At 40.8% G+C, this 26,170-nt stretch overlaps 1 protein-coding gene across 1 annotated transcript in view; it reads left to right on the top strand.

Moving 5' to 3' along the window:
• Positions 1 to 26,170, top strand: part of scai (suppressor of cancer cell invasion) — a 99,036-nt gene that overhangs the window by 24,441 nt on the left and 48,425 nt on the right. The window contains exon 2 of the mRNA XM_033049103.1: positions 24,257 to 24,393. Within this exon, the coding sequence (XP_032904994.1) occupies positions 24,284 to 24,393 (110 nt within the window). The 5' untranslated portion in view covers positions 24,257 to 24,283. The remainder of the gene's footprint in view (positions 1 to 24,256; positions 24,394 to 26,170) is intronic.

The following is a 26,170-nucleotide window of genomic DNA, read 5'->3' as shown; positions in this document are numbered from 1 at the left end:
TGCCACCACCAACACCAAAGAACATGATAACTCATTTATCAACTTGATTTATTGCTGTTTGATACAAGTATTTGGTTACGCTATGATAGAATTCTATCTTCTCTTAATTACTGCTTTTCAAGTTTTGTTTCAAAATCTCCCAAGAAGCATTTACATAATATAGACCCCACAGCCATAATTTATATTAAAGTAGGGTAGACTACCCTAATCAAAAGTACCATCATGCATATGTTTTTTTTTAATTGCTCTGTTTGACGTGCAAAATAAATGGCGAGTAAATGTCACAAAATGGGAAAATAACTGGAGATGCAAGGAACTGCAGATGCTGGTTTACAAAATGCTGCAATGCTGCAGCGGGTCAGACAATATCTCTGGAGAACATGGATAGGTGACGTTTTGGATTATGACCATTCTTCCAATTATAGAACTAGAAGTAGTCAGCTGACTACTCAACATGCCTTTTCTAGTAAACTGTCATAGTAAATTCAGAACTTAGCTTAATGGTTTTGAAATAATGTAATTACTGAAAAATGTGATTGGTAAAGATGTGGATTTGTGAAGCAATAGTTCATCTAAGATGAAAGAACAGATTTTAAAGATGATAGTTTAAAGCTTTGTGTTGAAAATTGGTTTTATCTTGTTGAAAGCCTAAATTTCCGTACGTTGGCACGTGCTGCATTACATGTAGGATGAAGAGGATGCCTTGGAGCACTTTGCTTTTGACACTCTTGTCCAATTGAGCGTCCAAAGATCCAGATCAATTCGTATTGTGATTTATAAGTAAGGATAGGTAATATTGGGCAAAGATGAGAAGAAATCTCTTTGCCCAGAACGTAGCTATGCTTTGAAATTCTCTTAACCAAGGTGTTGTGGTGGATTGGTTATTTTGTTCATTAAAAGCCAGTTAAAGTTTTTAGACATGAGGGAAATCAAATGGGATAGAGCAGGGAAATGAAGCCAAGGGTTTTGAATGGCAGAGAAATCTTTAATGAACAGCAGTCTTACTGCAGGTTCTTCCGAGTATTGCTTTCTTTGAGTCATAGTCATACAGCACAAAAATAGACCCCCCCCCCCACCCCCCACCCAAATAAGCACAACTTGTCCACTGTGACCAAGAAGCCCTTCCATGCGATTCCCTTTCACTAGACTTTGACCATGTCCCTCTAAACCTTTCCTATTCATGTACCTGTCCGGATGTTTTTTAAATGTTGTTGTTATACCTTTTATTTCAATTATTTCCTCTGCAGCTTGTTCTACTATCTGTGTGAAAAAGATGCACCTCAGGTTCCGATTAAATTTCTCCCCTCCCCCCCCCCCCCCTCACCTTAAACCTATACCCTCTAGTTGTGGATTCGTCATTCTTGGATGGGGATGGGGAGCATGTGCATTCACCCTATCTATGCCTTCAATTATTTTATAAACCTTCCTAAGGTCAGCCCTCAATCCTCTATGCACCAAGAAGTAAAGTCACATTGAATGGCGGTGCTGGCTCGAAGGGCCAATGGCCTACCCCTGCACCTATTGTCTATTGTCTCAGCTTACACAGCCTCCCCCTATAGCTCAGTCCCTTGAATCCTGGCAACATTCTTGTAAATCCTTTCTGTACTCTTTCCAGCTTAATAGCATCTTTCCTATAGCAGGATGACCAAAACTGAACACACTACCCCAAGTGAGGTCTTGAATATGTCTTGAACAACTGTAACTTAATGTCCCAACTTCTTTACTCAGTACCCTGACTGATAGAGGTCAGCATGTCAAAATCTGCCTTTCTAGCAGCGATGCCACTTTCAGGGAATTATGCACTGGTATTGCTAATTCCTTCTGTTCTGCAACACTCCCTAGGGCCCTGTCACTCTGAAAGTCCTACCTTGTATGTCATCGCAAAAAGCAACCCCCCTCTCCCTCACCCCATTTACCCAGGTGACCAAGGTTAGCTGCAATTCTTGATAACCCCCTTTACTGTCTGCAATCTTCTTCTTGCATATGGCGTGCACAGCCTAAAGTTGAAGGACCACTTGTTCTATTTGATTTTATTAGATTGTGCACGCCGGGTTGATTGCATTCGTCGAAACAGGGCAGATCATGTGAAGGTTGCAATCTCCCACCCCACTGTCTGCAATACTAGCTATTTTAGGATCATCTCCAAATATGTTAACTATGTGTTGTTGATATGGATGACAAACAAACAGCATCAACCCCTGAGGCACACCACTAATCACAGACTTCCAGATCGAAAAACATCCTTACACCATCACCTTCTGCTTCCTACCATCAAACCAATTATGTATCCTATTTTATTTTTCTGTTCTTATGTTTCACCCCTGGGAACCACTTGGCACTTTATTTTCCGCAACAGATGGGTATAGAACGACAGAGGACACCCAAAGAACTCTGCCCCATGTCTGTCCTGCCAGCTTTGAATGCGTGGATATAGATCTTTTTGTTTAATTGATCTCAATAAAGACAATACTTCTAACAAAATGTTTAAGAAGGAACTGCAGATGCTGGAAAATCGAAGGTAGACAAAAACGCTGGAGAAACTCAGCGGGCGCAACAGCATCTATGGAGCGAAGGAAATAGGCAACGTTTCGGGCCGAAACCCTTCTTCAGACTGAGTTACTCCAGCATTTTGTGTCTATCTTCGATTTAAACCAGCATCTGCAGTTCTTTCCTATACATTGTATTTTTAGTACAGGTATTATGAAAGACCATCAATCTGTGTTGCATGTTCTGAAAAGCTCCAAGCTTTTATATCCAGAGTAAGCTATATAACTGGAGATGCAAGGAACTGCAGATGCTGGTTTACAAAAATGCTGCAGCGGGTCAGACAACATCGCTGCAGAACAAGGATAGGTGACGTTTTGGATTGTGACCTTTCTTCCAATTATAGAACTATAACTAGTCAGCTGACTGCTCAACATGCCTTTTCTAGTAAACTGTCATAGTAAATTCAGAGCTTAGCTTAATGGTTTTGAAATAATGTAAATACTGAAAATGTAAATGGTAAAGACGTGGATTTGTGAAGCAATAGTTAATAAAACCCCTTGGGACATTTTCCTGAAAGTCTATTTGAACAACAGTGGAGAGCAACATTACATCACAAATCTTGAACAAAGAGGTAGGGTTTGAAGAGGAACGGTGCTTTTGAGGAAATTGTGACGTGACTAACAATTTTGAACGTCTCTTTCACTCCACAGAAAACCCTTGGATGTCTCATTTGGAGGTGAATTAGAATCTACAGGGATGGAGTGAAAGTAATTGGAAGAGTTAATCTCAGAATAATAATGGTGGATGTAACGATGTGTTTAATGAAGAAAACATAGCAGTTGTACCTTGACCAAAGTAGCCTTATCTCAGTCTATTTTTAAATGAAGTTGATGTTTGTGGAATTTGAAAATTTCAATGCTGGATCAAGTCATCCAAGAATAAAGGATGTAGTGACAACATGGCTGGATTGCTTTGCCGATGACCCTTTAGCCATCTTGCTGTTGGTACTGCTTAATTTTGGGCTGGTGTTTGAATTTGGATAAATGTTTCGGGATCAGGATTTGGTTATTGGCAGTAATGATGGCATTGAAAACTTATTTCACTAGCCCATTCTTGTTACCACAGGGACTGCTATTTTGCAGTGTAATTGAAAAGCAAAAAACTGCAGATTATATAAATCTGAAAGAAAATCAGAAAATGCTGGAGGTGATCAGCAGTTGAGGTGGTAATTCTGATAATGGATCATTGACCTAAAATGATAATTGTATTTCACTCTCCTCCCATGCTGCTTGACCTACTGAGTAACTCCAGTGTTTTCTATTTATATTAATACATCTCCAGACTTGATTGGAATGTGAGTATATGTGAGAATGTAACATGTCACGGGATGGCGCCTGTTTGGTCGTGAGTAGTGGCCCAAAGAGTCGTACCTTTTTCTGGTTGCCACCGGATTTTCAACATGTTGAAAATGTTCGGCAACCTGCTTGCGACTATGACGGGTGCCGGCAAGTCACTGAAAAAATCGCTTAAGTGGGATAGGCCCTTAAGACTGTTAATGTTTTGTAAAATCCCTTCGTCTATGTTGAGAGGGAGAAGGAGAAATCGGAGGTGTCAGTGATACAGTTGACTAAAGGGGACTATGGAGCCATGACGGTGGAGCTGGCCAAAGTTGCCTGGAAAAATATCCGAGCAGGGATGACAGTGGAACAACAATGGCAGATATCTCTGTGAATAATACAGAAGGTGCAGGATCAGTTCATTCCAAAGAGGAAGAAAGATTCCAAGGGGAGTAAAGGGCGACTGTGGCTGACAAGGGACATCAGGGACAGTATAAAACTAAAAGAGAAGAAGTACAACGTAGCAAAGATGATTGGGTAATGTTTAAAGAGCAACAGAAGGTAACTAAAAAGGCAATACGGGGAGAAAAGATGAGCTAGCCAAGAATATAAAGGAGGACAGTAAAAGGTTATTTAGGTATGTGAAGAGGAAAACATTAGTTGAGACCAAAGTTGGACCCTTGAAGTCTGTAAAGGTGAATTTATTATGGGGAACAAGGAAATGGCAGATGAGTTGAACAGGTACTTTGGATCCGTCTTCACTAAGGAAGACACAAACAATCTTCCTGATATACTAGTGGCCAGAGGATCTGGGGTGACGGAGGAACTGAAGGAAATCCACATTAGGCAGGAATGGTGCTGGATAGACTGATGGGACTGAAGGCTGATAAATCCCCAGGGCCTGATGGTCTGCATCACAGGGTACTTAAAGAAGTGGCTCTAGAAATCATGGACGCATTGGTGATAATTTTCCAATGTTCTATAGATTCTGGATCAGTTCCTGTGGATTGGAGGGTAGCTAATGTTATCCCGCTTTTTAAGAAAGGCGGGGGAGAGAAAGCAGGGAATTATAGACTAGATAGCCTGACATCGGTGGTGAGGAAGATGCTGGAGTCAATTATAAAAGATGAAATAGTGGCACATTTGGATAGCAGTAACAGGATCGGTCAGAGTCAGCATGGATTTACGAAGGGGAAATCATGCTTGACTAATCTCTGGAATTTTTTGAGGATGTAACTGGGAAAATGGACAAGGTAGCCAGTGGATGTAGAGTACCTGGACTTTCAGAAAGGATTTGATAAGGTCCCACATAGGAGATTAGTGGACAAAATTAGGGCACTTGGTATTGGGGGTTAAGTGCTGACATGGATAGAAAATTGGTTAGCAGACAGGAAACAAAGAGTAGGGATTAACGGGTCCTTTTCAGAATGGCAGGCAGTGACTAGTGGGGTACCGCAAGGCTCGGTGCTGGGACCGCAGCTATTTACAATATACATTAATAATTTAGATGAAGGGATTCAAAGTAACATTAGCAAATTTGCAGAAGACACAAAGCTGGATGGCAGTGTGAACTGTGAGGAGGATGCTACGAGAATGCAGGGTGACTTGGACAGGTTGGGTGAGTGGGCAGATGCAGTTTAATGCGGTAAATGTGAGCTTATCCACTTTGGTAGCAAAAACAGGAATGCAGATTACTATCTAAATGATGTCAAGTTGGGAAAAGGGGAAGTACAACGTGATCCGGGGGTCCTTGTTCATCAGTCAATGAAAGTAAGCATGCAGGTACAGCAGGCAGTGAAGAAAGCAAATGGCATGTTGGCCTTTATAACAAGAGGAGTTGACTACAGGAGCAAAGAGGTCCTTCTGCAATTGTATAGGGCCCTAGTGAGACCACACCTGGAGTATTCCAATAATTTGAGGAAGGACATTCTTGCTTTTGAGGGAGTGCAGGCTAGGTTTACAAGGTTAATTCCCGGGATGGCTGGACTGTCATATGCTGAGAGAATGGAGTGGCTGGGCTTGTATACTCTGGAGTTTAGAAGGATGATAGGGTATCTTATTGAAAGATATAAGATTATTAAGGGTTTGGACACGCTGGAGGCAGGGAACATGTTCCCGATGTTGGGAGAGTCCAGAACCAGGGGCCACAGTTTAAGAATAAGGGGTAAGCCATTTAGAACGGAGACGAGGAAGCACTTTTACTCACAGAGAGTTGCGAGTCTGTGGAATTCTCTGCCTCAGAGGGCGGTGCGGCCGGTTCTCTGGATACTCAAGAGAGAGCTAGATAGGTCTCTTAAAGACAGCGGAGTCATAGGATATGGGGAGAAGGCAGGAACGGGGTACTGATTGTGGACGATCAGCCATGAATGGCTGGCTCGAAGGGCCGAATGGCCTACTCCTGCTCCTGCTCCTATTGTCTATTGTTGAAGACAAAATCTTAATCAATTGCAGCATTTTACATACTTGGCATATTCTTCTTGTTTAAAATTTGATTTATTAAACAAAATCAAGCATTTCCATTATTAACATAGCATTTAATCTAATACATAGAGTATTGTTCGTGTTTATACAACCTCTTGAAGTACTTTACAAACTTCTCAAGTATTTTCTTAAGCCCAGTCACTGTAATGCAAAGAAGCAGCAGCTTCATCCTACAAATGGCATGAATGATGATATAGGATATGGTAATATTGTTGTAAGTAGTGCCATGACTAGACTTGATTGTATCCATTAATTGAAGTCCCACATGGCAAATAAGGAATTTAATTTCCATGTAATAAGTTTGAAAAGAGTAGCTATTATCAGTAACTGTGACAATGAAACTATTAGATGATCAAAATAACCCAACAGTCCTAGGGTTTGAAGAAGGGTCCTGACCTGATATATCGTCTATCTAGGTTCTCCAGGGATGCTGCATGACCAGTGAAGAGTGTTACTCCAGCATTTTGTCTTTTCTTTGTCCCAGGCAAATATGACTTTGCCCTAGCTGTGGCATAGTTGTGCCTTAACTGCTTTGTGAAAAGACCTTGCATAGCTGCTCAATACAAGTGGCAGTTAAGGACAGCAGTATCTGTTGACTTGGCCATAGATGCCTGAAAGTGGCGTTGCAAGTAAACAGGGTGGTGAACAAGGCGTTTGGTATGCTGGCCTTCACCAGTGAGGGCATTGAATGTGGTAGTTGATATGTTCTGTGGCAGTTGTACAAGATGTTGGAGAGGCCATATTTGGACTACAGTGTTTAATTTTACTATTGGAAAGAACGGACTAAGTTATAAGAAAAGGCTGGATATCCTAGGACAGGAGGAGACTGAGGGGTAACCTCACAGAGGAGTATAAAATCATAAGGGGCATAAATAATGTGAATATCCACAACCTTTTTCCTAGGGTTGGGGAATTAAGAACTACAAGGTGTACTTTTTAGTTAAGAGGGGCAAGTTTTAAGGAGGGGCATCTTTTTCCACACAGGGTGGTACGTATATGGAATGAACTGTTGGAGGAAGTGGTTGAGACAGGTACATGTGGACAACCACATGGATAAGAAATGTTCATAGGGATATGGGCAAAACCTGTGCAAATGGGATTGGATTAGATGGGCACTTAATCAGCATGGATGAGTTTGGCAAGAGGGCTTGTTTCTGTGCTGTATGATACTATTAACTGGAATTATAAATGGCTGTTAGGTGAGTCACCATGTTGTGGATCCACTCCCCATGTGGGAGCACATATTGCATTGAAAACTTGTATTTTACTGAGAAAATGTCAGTGTTAGAGGTGCTGTCTTCAATTAAAATATTAAACCAAGATCTTGACTTTTCACTTGGGTGAGTGTGAATGGTACTTTGGCACTATTCAAGAACTGGCATGTGTTGATGGACATTTTTGTGCGGTTACTATATGTCCATGAAATATGAAATTAAAATTAATAATATGACATTTCACCTCTATTATTTGAGAGATGGTGAATGTGAAATTCACTGCTGTTTTAATTTGCCACATTACAATTATGCTTTACCCTGTAAAATCATTATTGCGGTTGAAATAGACAGAAAGATAATGTGCATTTATGTACTGTTTATTATGCAAAGTAACATCGTAGTGGTGAGAATTTTGTGCTATGAGGAGCAGTTGAATTGACAAGTGTTACCTAATTATTACTCTGCTGTAAATTCAATGTGGTACAACATGTAAAATGTAGCTGGTCTTGGTTTAATTGATGATATCTGTATGGCAAGTGGAAAATTTAGATCAACCCTTGATAAAACTGGAAGAGAAACTCTTTCTCAGCCTGACTCCTCCCCTTATCACATACTTGACACACTTGAATGTATGTAACATAACCATATAACCATATAACAATTACAGCACGGAAACAGGCCATCTCGGCCCTACAAGTCCGTGCCGAACAACTTTTTTCCCTTAGTCCCACCTGCCTGCACTCATACCATAACCCTCCATTCCCTTCTCATCCATATGCCTATCCAATTTATTTTTAAATGATACCAACGAACCTGCCGCCACCACTTCCACTGGAAGCTCATTCCACACCGCTACCACTCTCTGAGTAAAGAAGTTCCCCCTCATGTTACCCCTAAACTTCTGTCCCTTAATTCTGAAGTCATGTCCTCTTGTTTGAATCTTCCCTATTCTCAAAGGGAAAAGCTTGATCACGTCAACTCTGTCTATCCCTCTCATCATTTTAAAGACCTGAATCACTTCATCTTGCATGAGGCTTTGAGAAGGGGTTGTGTTATTGTTTTTTTTAAGTGGGTTTTTGGTGATTCTGTGGAATGCAGGGATAGAGAAAGAAAATTGAGCGCATTGGGTCTGGGTAATATTGGAAGGAATAGCCAATAATTGTTTAACCAAGGTAGTGGGGAGAGAAATTTCTCAACCTTTACTACTTTGGACTTGGAGATCGTGAGTATTTAGCACTTCAAGCACTTCAAGCTACACTTCGAATTTTCGAGCTGGAAACCGATAGGGGCTATGATGGGCGGGCAGTATTGACGGCTGCATGCGTCTGGGAGGAATGTAGATTAGAAAGAATTGCCAGGAGAGTTTCAAAGAAATGAAATGAAGGCTTGATTAAGGTTTCGGCATCTTTGCTACACATTTATAATGTTAACGTATTGGTCATTAATGTGCAAAGAAGCAGATACATTAGCATCAGTCATGGCCTTTTTTCAAAGATAACTGAAGGGAATATCATTGTACATGACAATTGCTTTATGTAAAGCAGAGCTACTTTTATACATGGAAGAGTGTAGGTTTAATTTCTAGCATTAAGTGAATAAGAAATAATGTAATATAAAGGGGGAGAAATTGTGTGTTTTTCAGTTACTCAGCACCTGAGCATTTATTATCCATTCAGTCCAGCATTTATTACCTATTCTCGATTTCGAGGACACCGGAGTGCATTCATGAATACACAGAGGCTGTGAGTGACTACATCAGCTGGTGCACATCTATATGTGCCCCTCCCAGAACTGTGCGTGTGTTTCCAAACCAGAAACCTTGGTTCAATGGAAACATAAAACAGAAGATCAGGAAAAGGCAGGAAGCTTTTAAGTCAGGAGATCAAAGGGAGTACAAGAAAGCCCGGTACGAGCTACAGAAGTCCATCAGAGCTGCAAAGAGGGCTTATTCCCAAAAACTTGAAAGCTTTTACCTAAGTAACAACACACGCAGTATGTGGCAGGGAATCCAAGCAGTCACAAACTACAAGAAAACAGTACCAACCACAGACCCCCAGGATGTCACCCTCCCAGACAGCCTTAATACCTTCTACACCAGGTTTGACAGACTGAACACAGACACCCCCTCAAAAGCCCCATGCAACCCCACGGACACTGTTTTTCAGGTGACACCCATACAGGTCCTGAAAGCTCTGAGGCAGGTGAACCCCCACAAGGCTGTGGGACCAGATGGCGTCCCTCCTAAAGTTCTGAAGGCCTGTGCAGAACAACTCACGGGAGTGTATGTAGACATCTTCAATCTGTCTTTAAACCAAGCAGTGGTCCCCCGTATTTTTAAATATTCCACCATTGTACCAGTTCCAAAAAAATCAAACCCATCCACCCTGAATGACTTCAGGCCAGTGGCACTCACGCCAGTTGCCATGAAGTGTCTAGAAAAACTGGTTCTCACACACATCAATCACATGGTCCCGGGCACGATCGACCCCCTCCAGTTCGTCTACCGCCCCAACCGCTCAGTGGACGACGCAGTGGCCATTGCTTTACACCATATCCTGCAACACCTGGACAGCAGAGGAACATACGTCAGAACGCTGTTCCTGGATTACAGCTCGGCCTTTAACACCATTCGCCCGGGCAGGCTGACTGAGAAGCTGACAGACCTCGGCGTCCCGACTCCCACCTGCAACTGGATCTTAGATTTCCTGACTGAAAGACCACAGGTGGTGAGGATGGGAAGGAGGGTGTCTGCAGAGCTCACCGTCAGCACAGGATCACCACAAGGCTGCTGTCTCAGTCCCAAACTTTTCACCCTGTACACACACGACTGTGTCTCCACCCAGGAAAACACCATCATTATTAAGTATGCGGATGATACCACCATCCTGGGCCTCATCAAGGGGGGGGGACGAGTCGGGCTACAGGAGTCTAGGTGAACGACATTCTTGCCTATGGTGAGGTGAACGACCTAAGCCTCAACACAGACAAGACAAAAGAAATAATAATGGACTTCAGAAAAAATCCACCCCCCCTGCAGCCCCTCATCATCAAGGGGACTGTGGTGGAGAGGGCTGACAGTTACAGATACCTGGGACTACAAATAACATCAGATCTGAACTGGACTTTGAACACTGCAGCCACAGTGAAAAAAGCCCAGCAGAGACTGTACTTCATCAGGCTGCTCAGAAAAGCTGGTCTGCACTGTCGCCCTCTCACCCAAGTCTACAAAGGACTGGTAGAGAGCATCCTAACCACAGGCATCACGGTGTGGTATGGAAACACCACACAGACAGAGAGGAAGTCTCTGCAAAGAGTCATAAAGACTGCAGAGAGGGTCATCAGAACTGAACTCCCCTCCATGGACACAATCTACACACAGCGCTGTCAAAAAAGAGCAGAGAGAATCATTAGAGACACACTACATCCAGCTCACTCCCTGCTCAAACACAAAAACCGTACATACAACCTCAGGCACAGACGAGCGGACAGTATCGCCACAAATAGAACACGCTTTTTTAAGAGCTTCTTCCCTGCAACAGTGAGACTCTTGGCCAAAACACAACAAAATGAACTGATGTCCTGATATAGGGGTTGTGCAAGTTACAATGTTCTGTGTGTCTTTTTAAATTTAAAAAAAAAAAATCAAAATTTTTTTTAATTTTAATTTTTAACTTAACTTGACTCTGAATAGCCGCACAAGAGTTCCTATGTGTGTAAGCACAAATGGCAAATAAAGTTTTTGACCTTTTTGACCTTTGAATCAATTGTTTTGGAGTCACATAGTCCAAACTAGGTAAAGATGGCAGACTTCCTTCCCTACTATGTATGATGTTTGAAGTGATTCAGGTAGTTTTGTCATGGTTGTTTGTAATTAATGGAATTCATTTTCATATAAATTCATGATTACTGGAATTGGGAGTTATATGGTAGTTGTACAAGATTTTAGTGAGGCTGCACTTGGAGTGTTGTGTTACATTTTGGTTACCCTGCTAAACAAAATATGTCATTAAACTGGAAAGAGTGCAGATTAAATTTGCAAGAATATTGCCAGATCTTGTGGATCTGAGTTATAGAGAGAGGTGGGAAGATTAGGACCTAATTCCGTTTAGTTTAGAGATACAGTGCGGAAACAGGCCCTTCGGCCCACCATGTCTGCGCCAACTAGTGATCCCCACACACAAACACCATCCTACACACACTAGGGACAATTTACATTTATGCCAAGCCAATTAGCCCACAAACCTGTACATCTTTGGAGTATGAGAGGAAACCGGAGCTTCCTGGAGAAAACACACGTAGGTCTTGGGGAGAACGTACAAACTCCGTGCAGGCAGCACCCAGAGTCAGGCTCGAACATGGGTCTCTGGTGCTTTAAGGCAGTAACGCTAGTGCTGTGCCACTGTTAGAGACTGAAAGAGACTGAGGGCTGGTCTTACAGGGTATAAAACCCTGAGGGGCATAGATGTACATAAGATGATGTACATAGTCTTGTTCAACAACTAGAGGGCATAGGTTTAAGTTGAGAGAGGAAAGATGTAGTGAGGAGCAACTTCTTTAACAGAGAGTGGTGCATATATGGATGAGTTGCTAGAGAAAGTAGTTGTGGCAAGTACAAAAACAACATTTAAAAGGCATTTGGACAGCTACATGGATAAGAAATATTTAGTGGGATATGGGCCAAACACTGGCAAATGAGACTAGGTCAGATGGGTGAAAAGCAGAAATTGGGCCTAAGGGCCTGCTTCCGTGCTGTATAACTTTGTATTATGGGGTTTAATCCTCACACCTGGCAATTCAGCATATGTTACATTAAAAGTCATCTTGAATTTTCACTGAGAATACTCTGTATAATTATGCCTTGATGTTATCCAATGTACTTCAGTCCAAAGAACTAACCTTTAAATTATGTAAATTCCTTGTTCATTTCTTTGGGAGGGGAAAATCACTTGAACTCTCAAGAGAATGGTCGTCTACCAGTCTGACCCTGCACCACAACTCTGCTGCCAGACGGTAAAGGCACATGGGAATACCTTGAAAAATGTGGGGCATTTGGCATAAACCTAGAGCTACCTTCTGCAAAGGAAGCCTTGGCAGAAATCCTTTACATGTTTAAAACACCAGCACAGATTTTATGCAACTGAGAAAATTTATTTTTTGTAGATCATGACTTCAAACTTTGTTCAGAGTAGTGTCTACAGTGCAGCAGCATCACTAATGCCCTGATCCTGAGACCTAGACTGCCATGACCAAACTTGTCAGGACACTGTCCCCAAAATGCTCAATTCAGTGAAACAAATGTCAGCACGTTGATATGGGCTACAGTATTTGAGGCCCTAGTTACGCTTGGGTCATCTCCTTGGGCAGATGAACACTTTTAGACGTTAGTCTTTAGAGATACAGCATGGAAGCAGGCCATTCGGCCCACCTTGACGGCGCCGACCGCGATCACACCATACACTAGTACTATCCTACACACTAGGGACAATTTACAGAAGCCAATTAACCTACAAACCTGTACGTTTTTGGAATGTGGAAGGAAACCAGAGATCTCTGAGAAACCCACGCTGTGACGGGGAGAGCGTACAAACTCAATACAGACAGCACCCGTAGTCAATATCAAAACCGCTTCTTTGGTGCTGTGAGGCAGCAGCTCTACCACTGCATGCAAAATCAGACTCCCAAAACTGATATTGCAGATTCTCTTAGCAAAATCCTGTTGCTAGCTCTGCCTGCACAAGGGATTACCAGGCAGACAGAAGAAAGGAGTCAAGCATATTTTCCAAGACACCTCAAATGTACCAAATCCCCATTGCTTCACAGTGTGGAATGAGCATAAATGACAGAAGGAGCACATCACATTTTAAAATGTCGACCAGCCTGTTCAGTGATGCACTGCCTGTCCCACCTGTGGCACAGTCTGTAGTTTCCACAATGACCTTCTTTTATCTTTGGAATTGGAATGGAAGCAAGTCATCATTGGTTCAGAGGGGCTACCCAAAAGGAATTGATGTAATAGTTACAATCCATATCTGATACTTATTCTTAACGAGACAGATTACAGGTTAGACAGGTGAACGGTTTATAAGGTGGCCTATAGAAAAATAGATGCAGGAATAGTCCATTCGGCCCTTCGAGCCAGTACAGCCATTCAATATGATCATGGCTGATCATCAAAAATCAATACCCCGTTCCTGCTCTTTCCTCATATCCCTTGATTCCGCTAGACCTAAGAGCTAAATCTAGCTCTCTCTTGAAAACATCCAGTGAACTGGCCTCCACTGCCTACCGTGGCAGAGAATTCCACAGATTCATAACTCTCTGGGTGAAAAGGTTTTCCTCATCTCAGTCCTAAATGGCCTACCCCTTTTCCTTAAACTGTGACCCCTGGTTCTGGACTCCCCCAACATCGAGAACATTTTTGCTGCATCGAGCCTGTCCAATCCTTTAATAATTTTATGTTTCCATATATTCATAGTGGCCTCCGAATAACTATATTCCTTTCCATTACCATTGTTTCTACCTTATACACTTATAGAAAGCAAATTGCACCAGGTCCAGGGGAAAACCATCAAGCATTTTGTTAATGTTTGGTTAGTTTAGAGATACAGCTTGGAAACAAGCCCTGCGGCCCACCGAGTGTGTGCCGACCAACAATCAACCCATACGCTAGTTGGATCCTACACTTGGGACAATTTACAGAAGCCAATTAACATACAGACCCGCACGTCTTTGGAATGTGTGAGTAAACCGGAGGATCCGGAGAAAACGGGCAAGGTCACAGGGAGAACATGTAAACTCCATACAGACAGCACCCGTAGTCAGGAATTAAACCGGTTCTCTGGCGTTGTAAGGCAACAACTCTACCTCTGCGCCACTGCGCACCCAATTTTCTGTTCTGTATTGGTCAGAAGGAATATATGACAGCTGCAATGAACGCAGTCAAATAAAAGAAAGCTGCAGTCTCTAGTTATATTTGTATTGATTGCTATAAAAGGCATGCATTAAGGAAATTGGTGCTGAAATACACATCCTGTCTCGCACAATGATACAATTATTTCCAAGCGAGCAGTGGTGCTGGTAAAAAAAAAAGGCTGAGTTTATTACATACTCATCCTTGCTAACAAGCAGGTCCTCCACTGTGGTGTATCCAAAAGTTATGCCAGATTGATTTACCCCTTCACCAGTCGGATATTGTTTACTCTCTTCCATATTGCTACATTTTTCATTGTTTTTCATTTAACTTCACTTTGTATTCTCTTACTGTTTGTTTGCCAATTTCTCGCCTGTCATTTTACCACAGTTAAACTGTTCCTTCTGACTGGGATGGAACAAAATGATTAAATAGCTTAATAAAACAGAAAATGTTGTAAAATCTCTGGGACAGGCAGCAGGAAAGTGAAACAATTAATGTTTCACGTCGATGGCCCATTATCGGAACCTTTTTTGATTTTGATTTCAGATTTCCAGCATTCACAATTGGTACTGGGTGATTGTTTTGAATTGATTACCTATGTTTCAGTTTTGCAATGACCAAATCACTGGATTTTCCTCCTGTTGCATTGCACAAAAATATATGGGTGGAAAAATTGGGGGGAAAAGCATTGTTTAACTTGCATCCACCTTTTAACCCACATTTCTCCTCCAGATTCTTGAATTCTAAATTCTTGAATAAAGGGAGCTGCTAACTGATATTTTGTTATCTACCACATTAAAATTATATATAACATTATATTAAGCACCTTTCTTTACACATTCATACTCTCATACATACTCCCTCCTCTCTTTACACCTGTGGAATTCTGAGTTTCTTTTGATACTCTGCAATGTAAGTCGAGACTAGTTTCAACATGGGGGAGTAAAATGATTGATTTAAATATTTTATTGAAGCTTCGGTGATCATATGGGGATTATTGAGTAGGATTCACCTTAACTGAAGTGTTTGCGGTGGTAGCTGGTCTGATATTGCAAAAGAATACGGTAGCAGGAAAATTAGTAACAATATGTCATTGCAGATCTAATAGAACCCATGACTCGCAAGACTAGTTCTTTTTTTTTATACTACAGCAATAATCTGTCCATTGATGAGATGAAATGTGTTTGTGGTATGAACGGAAAGATTGGAGAAATTCCTCATGAGTGTTGAGAAAGTAATCTTAAGAAGCCTTGCTTGTACTGCCTTGTAACTCATTGTCCTTGATTTTCTAGAGCTGCCTTCAATTCTGGAAGGACAATAGTAAATTGATACTTGCCACTTATTTTGATAATCTATTCCAAAGGTCAGTGAATCCGTCTGAAAATAAATACTTCCTGGCATTATACCTAACCTGTGGCCCCTGTTTTGTTTAATGACCCAGAGAGATTGTCTTTCTCTTATTTTAGAAACTTCAAGGTTTCAAGGTTGGTTTATTGTCAAATGTACCAATTAAGGTACAGTGAAATTCGAATTGCCATACAGCCATACTAAAAAAAAAAGCAACAAGACACACAACTACATAAAAGTTAACATAAACATCTACCACAGCGGATTCCCCACGTTCCTCACTGTGACGGAAGGCAATAAAGTCCATCTTCTTCCTGTTTTATTCTCCCGCGGTCGGGGCAGTCAAACCATCCGCAGTCGGGCGATTGAAGCTCCCGCAGCCGGCGGTCGAAGTTCCCACGTCGGGGCGGTCAAAGCTTCCACGTTGGGGCGATCGAAGCACCTGCAGCTTGATGTTCCCGAAGTCGGTCTCTAACCAGAGACCACGAGCTCCGTGATGTTAAGTCTGCAAGCTCCTGCGGTGGAGCTCACGTAGTCGGTCTCCAGCAAAGGACACCAACTCCTCGATGTTAGGCTGCAGTGCGGACGGAGATACGATACGGAAAAAAAATCACATCTCCTTCAAGGTAAGAGATTAGAAAAAGTTTGCCCCAACCCCCTCCACCCCCCCCCCACCCCCCACTAAAAACATACATTTAACACATATAAACAAACAACAAAGAAGGAAAGGACAGAGACTGTTGGCGAGGCAGCCATTGCTGAAAGCCTACACTTCCTAGGAAGCTTTTGACCGATGGTAGCTTTGCTCCAGAAGCAAGGTTAGTCAAACTCTGCATTTGAGCAGCAGAATGCAGACGTAGCTTACTGCTTTTGTGCACTCTGAGGCAGATATACAAGCCATCGTCAACTTTCCCAATGAAACATAGGAAAGGATGACTGAACACTATGAGACATAGACCCTTCTACCTGTCTTTCCTTGCTGCACCACATCAACCTCTGACAAGAAAGGTTCACAAAACCTGAGAACCATAGATTGCTTGCTAAACCTCTGGAGCCTCCAACGCTGTCTCCAAACTCCTCCAAGTTGAATGGAAGAGCAAGCAAACTGATGTCAATGTCCTCTCCCATTGTTGAAGGTCAGGATGCACTCATTCAGACTTGTTGGGTCGTCACTCTTTAGTCCAAGCTCTATCTTGGGGAGAGTGGGAAGGAGTAAAGGTTGTGCTCAAAGTGCCCTGGAGAAATGCAAATTCCCCATGACTCCTGGGTATTGCTGACCTATGGTTGCTCATACTGGAAAAGGAACATGCAGAATGGTATTGAGCTTGTGCATTGGGAGCTTACCGAGGCCATGCACGGACAACAGACCATCTTACAAACCACCTATCTAACCTATCAACTTCCACGTGGCCCACCTATCTCACCTATCAACTTCCACGTGGCCCACCTATGCCCACCTGAAGTTGCCATATGGGCTTCAGTAACCACCTCGTAATTCTCGAATTTGTAATGGAAATAAGTTGTCCATGGTAACCAGGAACTGCCGAAGAAGAAGACGACATTATGAAAAGATAATGCCTTATTTCTTCACCTGCTGTTGCATTTTACAAGCCCGAAAGCATGTTACTTTTTGCTGCCCTCCAGGTGCCCTCCTGTCCCTGCCGTGCACACGCAAAGCTGAGCTCGCCACACTTTAAATGTGCCTTAAATAAGGGCCTGTGCAACTTCAGTGCAAAATTCCAAGTTATCGGACAGTACGTGCATTAGATTGAGTTTGATTGTGTTTTTGGATTGTTCCTCTCCAGTAGCCTTTCTGGTTTTTAACCTGGAATTACCCAGCACAATTATATCACTTCACTTTGATGGTCATCTATCAGACGGAGGAGAAACTGCAACAGTTCATTATTTCACACAATCTTCAGTTCGAAAAGAACAGAAAAGATTTTTATTTCCATGCCGCTTGTCAATTTTCTCTCAGGACATTCCAGAGTATTTTAAAGTCAAAATATACTTACAGTTCCAACTTTGTGCACAGTACTTTCTCTCAAATGGCAGCGTAATAATGACAATATAGTCAAATTTAGAATGCTAACTGTAGAATAACATTAGCTGGGGCACAGGTGACCACTTTGCATCTAATATTCCCTTGTGGCCGTCAGCAGCTACTTGAAGGCAATGGCATCTAATATCATCTAATGCAGAAGATGGCATTTCCAATATTAATGTGCTCGTTGCACTGGAGTGTGTGTTCAGATCTTAAAACTCTGACAGCAGTAGGGTGTAGTGGTGTAACGGTAGAGCTGTTGCCTCACAACGCCAGAGACCCCAGGTTTGATTCTAACTGCAGGTGCCGTCTATGGAGTTTACATGCTTTCCCTGAGACTGCATGGGTTTTGTCTGGGTGCTCTGGTTTCCTGCTACGTTCCAAAGAAGTGCAGGTTTGCAGGTTAATTTTGCCTCTATAAATTGTCCTTACCATGTAGGATATGAAAGTGGGGTAACGTGGAACTAGTGTTTGGATGCTCAATGGTTGGTGTAGACTCAGTGGCCCAAAGGGCCTGTTTCTCTAAACCAAAAATAGATGAGATTAGTCCGAGATTGCTAAACATTGATGCAACGCTAAGATTTTAAAAATATATATATCCTTCTCATTTTACAACTCCTTGACTTGCTTAGCTTTTCCGATTCGACAATCATTTCAGGAAGTTGGATTTTTAAACCAACAAGTCAATAGAGCATGATTTTGCTGGAGCATTCCCTGTCCATCATTTATCTAGGTAATCTTATTGCAAGAGTATAGTGTAGAGAGATAAAACTTGATGGTATTTAGCTCCCCCACCCCTTAAATTTTGAAATGTTAAAGATAAATGATGGAGTCTCAGTAATCCATTAACTTAGTGCAGGCTACTGATCAAACTTGTGGTAGTTTGGTTGTCCCAGTTATTCATTCCAAAAGAATACAGCAGATCTCGTTTGTTTAAGCATTATTCTAGGTTTCTAAGACTCTTTTAGTTTTGATTTATCTGGTGGATTCTGACTTTGGGTTAATAACTGTTCAGACTTTTAAACTCCTTTCACCGAAAGTGTCATCTTAAAGCCTAAAGGACCTGTCCCACTTACGCAGTTTTATTTTCGGCGACTTGTTGGCACCCAGCGGCGACCAGAAAAAGGTACGACCCTTTGGGCGACTACTCACAACCATATAGGCGTCACCCCGCGACCATGTGGCGACAGCCTAGTTGTCTTTAGTCGCCAAAAAAATTGCGTAAGTGGGACAGGAGTAATTAAGAGTAATTATTTTCAAAAGTAACTATGTATATTTAAAAAATACTGGGCAACTTGTTCAAGATTAATATGATTTTGATGTAATTTGTCAGCTGGCTCTTAGAGACTGCAATACTGTGACCTTGCTATGCAGTCATGTTGACATTTGTGAGATAAAAATGATTTATTAAACTGTATATTGACCTTTAATAAACACACATTCTATAACGGCTTTTTAGCGAATTTTTAAAAATGCATAATTTATAATTTTGTTGTTTAGCTTAACATTGTAGAAGTGTTAATAAAATATTTATGTATTGATAAAATTAAAAATTATTTCCATATATTCAAAAATAGTTATATTGGCATTTATATTCAGAGATATTCTATCTCATTATCAATCCGACTGGTTAAAATAAAATTAACTGGCATTATTAGCTCATTTTGCAAAGTGCTGGTGCAAAAAAAAGTAGATTATGTGTTATCTCCCACTCTTGATTTGCACGTCAGCTATGCAGCCTTGAAATGATGTGTTGAAGACATCACAAGGCAGGATGCAAGTAAAATAAATCATGATTGCTTTCCTTTAAGAATTACAAGGAATGAAAGGTGCAGAAATGGGCAGTTTGGCTCGTGTTAATGCATGTGCTGAATGCAAGTATCCTTCCATTCATTCCATTCTCCTAATTTTAGCCCTTTTCAACGTGTCTTTCTAGTCCTGTTTTCTTCACTTCTCAGTAAGTAGAATTTTTTGTTCTGAGATGTAAGGTTTTGTATTGAAGTTGTGTTCTAAAGTATCGTTAAGGGTGAGGACCCATGCAAAACATGTTGCACACTGGGTAAAAGCATTTTCAAATAAGACGTTAAACAGCTGCTGCCAGCTCAATCCTAAAAAGATCCCATGATAGAATTCTGGGAAAGAACAGGGAATCTGTCCCTTGTATGATGGCCAGTCCCTTAATTTAAAATCCCTAAAACAGATTATTTGATTATTGTCTGTTCTTGCTTGCTGCAGTTTTTGTAAGTCAGCTGCCTTATTTTATTTGTTACAACATCGGCTATTCTTGAAAAAGTATTTCATATATAGAATGTTTTAAGATGCCAGTCATCATGAATGTGTAATTTTCTTTTGAAAGCATCTAAGTATCCGACCAACTGTATCCAGCTGAAGTGAGTTCCACTATGACTGAGGGAGTAAATTTCGAATTTTCCTTTTGGATTTATTAGTGACCACCTTGTTCCTGAGGTGATGTTTCGGGTCTGAAGAAGGGTCTCGACCCATCTGAAGAAGGGTCTCGACCCGAAACGTCACCTATTCCTTCGCTTCATAGATGCTGCCTCACCCGCTGAGTATCTCCAGCATTTTTGTCTACCTTCGATTATTCCAGCATCTGCAGTTCTTTCTTAAACCGTGTTCTTGAGAGCTAGTTCATGAAAAATATTCAACGATTTTAACAGTTTTAACATGCCATATGGAGCTCAGATTAAATGGAGGAAATAGAACAAAAAGATTCATGGTTTTTGTGTTGTGTAAACCTTTGTACACATAATGGTTGCTAATTATTTTATTTGAATGAGATTCAGAAAATGGATACCTTACTAGGAATTCTAAATGTTTTTCTAATTAATATGTGTGCCTACAAGAGTATTTTTTTCATTTTGAATGTATTGCTTCAATTCTACTGCTGGTGGTTTACTTTTTCATGGAGACTTCAGTACTCGCGTTTAAGTTCATGCATTTGAATTGAAAAACACAGCATTGAAACAGGCCCTTTGGCCCACCAGTCCACGCCAACCATCGATCACCTATTCACACGAGTTCGATGTTATCTCACATTTAATTCACTCCCTACACACCAGGGGCAATTTATAGAGGACCAATTAACCTACAAACCCACACGTCTTTAGGATATGGGAGGAAACTGGAGCACTCGGAGGAAACCCACATAGTTTCAGGCACACGTGCAAACTCCACAGAGACGGCACCCAAGGTCGGGATCAAACCCGGGTCTCTGGCGTTGTGCGGCAACAGCTTTACCAGCTGCCCTACTATGCTGCCCCCACCGGCTGCGCCATGTGCAGGCACAGTTGTAAGTGGAGCTATGGTTGGGGGTGGGGGGGGTGAACTTTATCAACATTTGCTCAAACAAGGTCTCAATATTAAAATATAAATGATGTGCAGCATACTAAGCTGGAATCCGTTTATCAATTAATTCATTAAGTAATTGCAGTATATTCCACATTAATACATTGAAGTCTGTTCATGCGGTCCTCCAGAGATCGTCTTGAGCAATATATTCTGTGTTATTTGCAGGCCACCAAACAGTAGTTATAATATTGATGATGGCGCAAATCAGGGTATCAGAGACGCATGTAAGAGTAATCATGGGAAACTGTAATGGGAAATTGGTGATAGATTTGGAGATGTTGAGATACAAAGGGATCTATGTGTTGGGATAGAAATGGGTCTAGGTGCCCTTTGATGCCAGTCACTGAAAACAGGTTTTGCAGTTGTACAAGCATTTCAGTTGGCAAGTATTATGTATGCTAGCCTTCACTGCAGGCCAAGATACATCAATTGTTTTGTGTGGAGTAGATTACTACAGTCGTATAGGATCTTGGTGGGGCCACGTCCAGAGTATTGTCTGAATTGTCGTCTCTTGAAGACGAGACATTTATTATAGAAGGACTGCGGTAAAGGTTCAATAGATTAAATCCTGGGATGTTGGGATTATTGTATGAAGAGAAATTTGGTTTATAGGCTCCGTGTTCACCAGAGTTTAGAAGAATGAGATCTCTTTGAAATGTACAACATTCTGACGGCTAGATTTGCTGAATGCTGGGAGGATATTTCTGCTGACTGTCAAAAATCTGGGATCTTGATCTAACATATTTAGGACAAGATATGAACAGAGGAAGGTGAATTCTCCACTACAGAAGACTGAGGAGCCGTTGAAGTATTAAAACAAAGATGTTGGGTATATGTGGATAAATAGGTTTCTTGACAGAGTATGGGTATGGGGGAAAGAGTGGGACTAAGGTATTGGGACAGGATCAGGCATGATCAGATTGATTGGACTACAGGCCATCCCCAGGTAATGGACAGGTGCCGTTTTTACAGGCTAGTAGCTTATTTTGTCTGCGTCAGAAAATGCACAAAATCTGCTCAACATGGTAACCATTCCTCTTCAGTGGTGTAATAAATGGCACAAACAAAAGATTAATAGAAAGAACAATTACGGAATTCGATCGAGAGAATGAAAACTAATTTTGTTCATTGGAACAAATGTACGTGCGCACATCTGACCTCTGAATTAAATAAGAACTGCCGACATTAAACATTTTGTCTACTCCACTGCGAAATCTCCTCAAGGTGTGTCTATTTTGAAGACGTTCTCCTCCTCTCTCTGAAGACAGTTTAGCTCCGCCTCTTCTTTTTCCCACCCCCCCCCCCACCGATATCAGTCTGAAGAAGGGTCTCGACCCGAAACGTCGCCTATACCTTCTCTCCATAGATGATGCCTCACCCACTGAGTTTCTTCAGCATTTTTGTCTACCTTCTGAATTTAATAATGTTATTTGAGCTATTTTGCATTTAGAAATGTCCATAAATTCTGTGTTCTTAATTTGGGGGTAGCCTATATTCCTATTTGTCTGTGTTTCTCAAAAATATTATTTTCTGGTTACTTACCATTGGTAATGGGGCTCTTTAAGCTGTTTCATGAAATTTATTTTTAAATAGCCTCTTTTGTGTGGGGAGAGTAGGTTAATTCTGTTTTGTTTTCTGAAATTGGCTTGATATTTAATAAATGTAATCCTGTTTGGAGACGCTTAACATGCTATGCCAAGATGAATTCTGTATTATTAGTTGCATCTACTTGGAGAAAGGGTTTACACAACAAATAGTACTTTCTTGGTTTTACGTATGTTTAATATTAAAAGCTGGTAATTGTGTGAAACAGTCATTATATGGAAATGATAGCTTTTTTATTATTGTGTATTACATCTTTGAATGATATTTGTGCTATTTTGTTATTTGCTGGACAAGCTTTGCCTTTGTGCTGCTAATGTTTAACACTGCCGTTTAAAGAGCAGTTTTATTTCTAAGTCTTATTCTTATCACTCTTTTAACATTTCTGATTCCTTGTTTCTTCCCGTTCTGTTTGATAATTTGCTCATTTCTACAGAAGATGATTAAACCTTTCTTGGGAATTATCCCAATTTTTCTCTAATTGGCCTTCACCCACATGTTAACTTGAGGGGATACCAGACTCTTTGACAGAGAAAGTTTCTATTACAGTTGATCTAGATGATTTATTTCATGGTGCCACTATGGTTGATCTTGCTCGGGTCTCCGGGCAGTGTTCATGTTCAGAAATTAGTCAACGTGTTTTTTTATGTTCTCTTTAGTTCAGTTGCAGAATTCCAATGACATTCCCAGGCTAAACAGGCAACAAATGTGTTGCATTGTGATCTTAGAAAAAAATGCTGGAGAAACTCAGCGGGTGAGGCAGCATCTATGGAGCGAAGGAAATGGGCAACGTTTTGGGTCGAGACCCATCTTCAGTCTGAAGAAGGGCCTCGACCCGAAACGTTGCCTATTTCCTTCGCTCCATAGATGCTGCCTCACCTGCTGAGTTTCTCCAGCATTTTTGTCTTATCTTCGATTTTCCAGCATCTGCAGTTCCTTCTTAAACACGCATTGTGATCTTGCTGTTCTCTTTGGTTTAGCTCCTTGTGGAAAGGTCAGCTGGCCCATCAGAGAAAACTTTACAATTGCTAGATGTGAATAATATATAATTGCATTACTTATTGTAGCACAAATTAGATATGGCTCAAATGGAGTTATACAGTTGAGCCTGTTTCCATATTGTGTCTCTAAACTAAATGTTGTGTATTTATGTTTAAATAATAGTATGCACTTATTTAACCAATGGTGCTAACTACACATCCAGGGAAAATAAATACCATTAAACCATGTGTAACTTAGTTAAGTGTCTGTGCAGTAGCTTGTATAACCTTGCGATTTAGAATGGGCAGTGTCTCCTATTGCTTGTCACAGTGACTTGGGTTTTTGGTCATGTGTTACCATTCACATGGATGGAATGCTAGGAACTAATTTTTAATGTTGATGCATGTTAGTTTAAATACTTTATTATAATTTATATGACAAAACTTGCATTTCAATCTCTTAATTGAAACTTTGTTGTTAGTTTTCAGCATTGAATCTGGAAGGAGCCATGACAGCAGGAGGGGGAACAGATGATGATATTCCATTGGGAGAGAGGAAGACTGTTACTGATTTTTGTTACCTACTCGATAAATCTAAACAGCTCTTCAATGGCCTCAGGTCAGTCTTAAATCTGGTGGTTTCGCTTTCAACCTCCAATGGTTGTTTTCCTTTGGTTAAAGATTTGTTATCTCTTTAAAAAAAATTCCAGGAAGAAATTGCAGTTGATTGTATATTTTGTTCATTGTGCTGTATAAGCGTTATCTTAATCGCCTTTAATGCTTGTCTGCTGTAAAGATACGGCTTCAATAATGTTTAGATGAATTTCCTCACATTGTCACCCTTTCATAGATACACATGCCAGTTTGGTGATTTCATTCATATATAAAAATAATTTCTAGAAGAAATCTATATATTGAAATGTACGAAGAGAGAAAACTGCTGATATGAAGGGTGTTCTAATCTCAAAATGATGTTCCCTCTACTTAGTTTCTAAATTTAATGAAAGGGAATATGTGGTGTAACAATAATATAGATTTGATTGAATGCACATCTCTTGCTAGATATTAGAACATTTTGCTAAAACTGGTTCACATAAAGCTTAATGAAGCAGATGCAATTAGGAATTGCGATGACAATGAATGGTGCAGAATTAATTGCATTTGTGATGCCTAAATATGGAAAAAGTTTGATATTGACTGTCAATGAATATGGTAAAGTGAATCACATTTTACATTAAAAAAGGCAGATGTTGGCAAATCTTGCAATTCAGCTGGTGCTGGTTGCCTTAATTCAGCATACTACATGTATTTTTGATGCCCAAAAAGTGCACCTGAAGATTGCAGTTATTCTAGATTCACATCCTCAAATTCTCTGCTTCCTAAATATTTAATCAGCCCTCAATGGTCTTGGTTCTCCTGAGGTTTTGTGACCCTTTATAACATATCAATATCTGCATTTTCTTACCTGAACCCCAGGCACTGGAATTCATTCCCTTGTTTCCTCTTTGCATCTTGTGTCAGTTTTTCATTCGGCTGGTATAACTAGACATTTGGTGATTCCTTCCTAATCTTTCTTCCTTGGGCACCATAAATACATTTTTTTACAGTCTAAAATTTTAAACAAACAGCTGGGAAATCTGTAGATATTTCTTATAAATAATAGGAAACTGCAGTAAAATGAGGTGGTGGCGTGTTATTGCAATTCATCTTGAAAGGCAAATTTCAGATCGGCTACAGCGCTAGCTTAAAGATAACCGCAGTCAATTAAAGCACACAAAATGAAGAGAGCATTGCCTTGAGATGCCTCCTGATGTAAAGTATTGCTGACTGCTATACCCTTTACCCTCCTACTGACTAGCCTTGTTGCTGCATGCAATGTGTAAAACATTGACAAATAAAACATGAACTGTAATGTGTGACTACTCAAACAATGATATTTATATAAATGATATTTAAGGGTAACTTACAGAGAAGCTTTGAATATTTTTGGAGTTGGCTTTGCCTTACATATTTCAACTATATTTTGAAATAAAGCCTTTATTCCACAAGTAAATAGTTCCTCCTGGAGTTTATCAAAATCAGTGAATCATTTGCTGAAGTTGTCAATCAGTGTCTCTGTAGATCAAATTTAGTATTAGAATACTAAAAAGAAAGGTTGGAATTATTTCTGTTTGAGAAATATGACGGGTTTGAAATAATGGAATGGTGGGAGGGTAGTTGATGGGAGAAGAGCAAATGTGGTAGGGAATGGTGTTTTGTCTTAATAGCTTCAACACTTCAAAATGTTCAAATATTTGGATGTAATTTTATTATGGCCGCCGGTCAGGACTGATAAGGATTTGCTACCACTCTGGACATGTAGATTTTGAATCACTTGTGATGGCAATGTGGGAATG

Source organism: Amblyraja radiata, chromosome 32 (assembly GCF_010909765.2).
Source record: "Amblyraja radiata isolate CabotCenter1 chromosome 32, sAmbRad1.1.pri, whole genome shotgun sequence".
Lineage (NCBI taxonomy): Eukaryota > Metazoa > Chordata > Chondrichthyes > Rajiformes > Rajidae > Amblyraja > Amblyraja radiata.
This window is presented reverse-complemented; position numbering and strand designations above follow the sequence as displayed.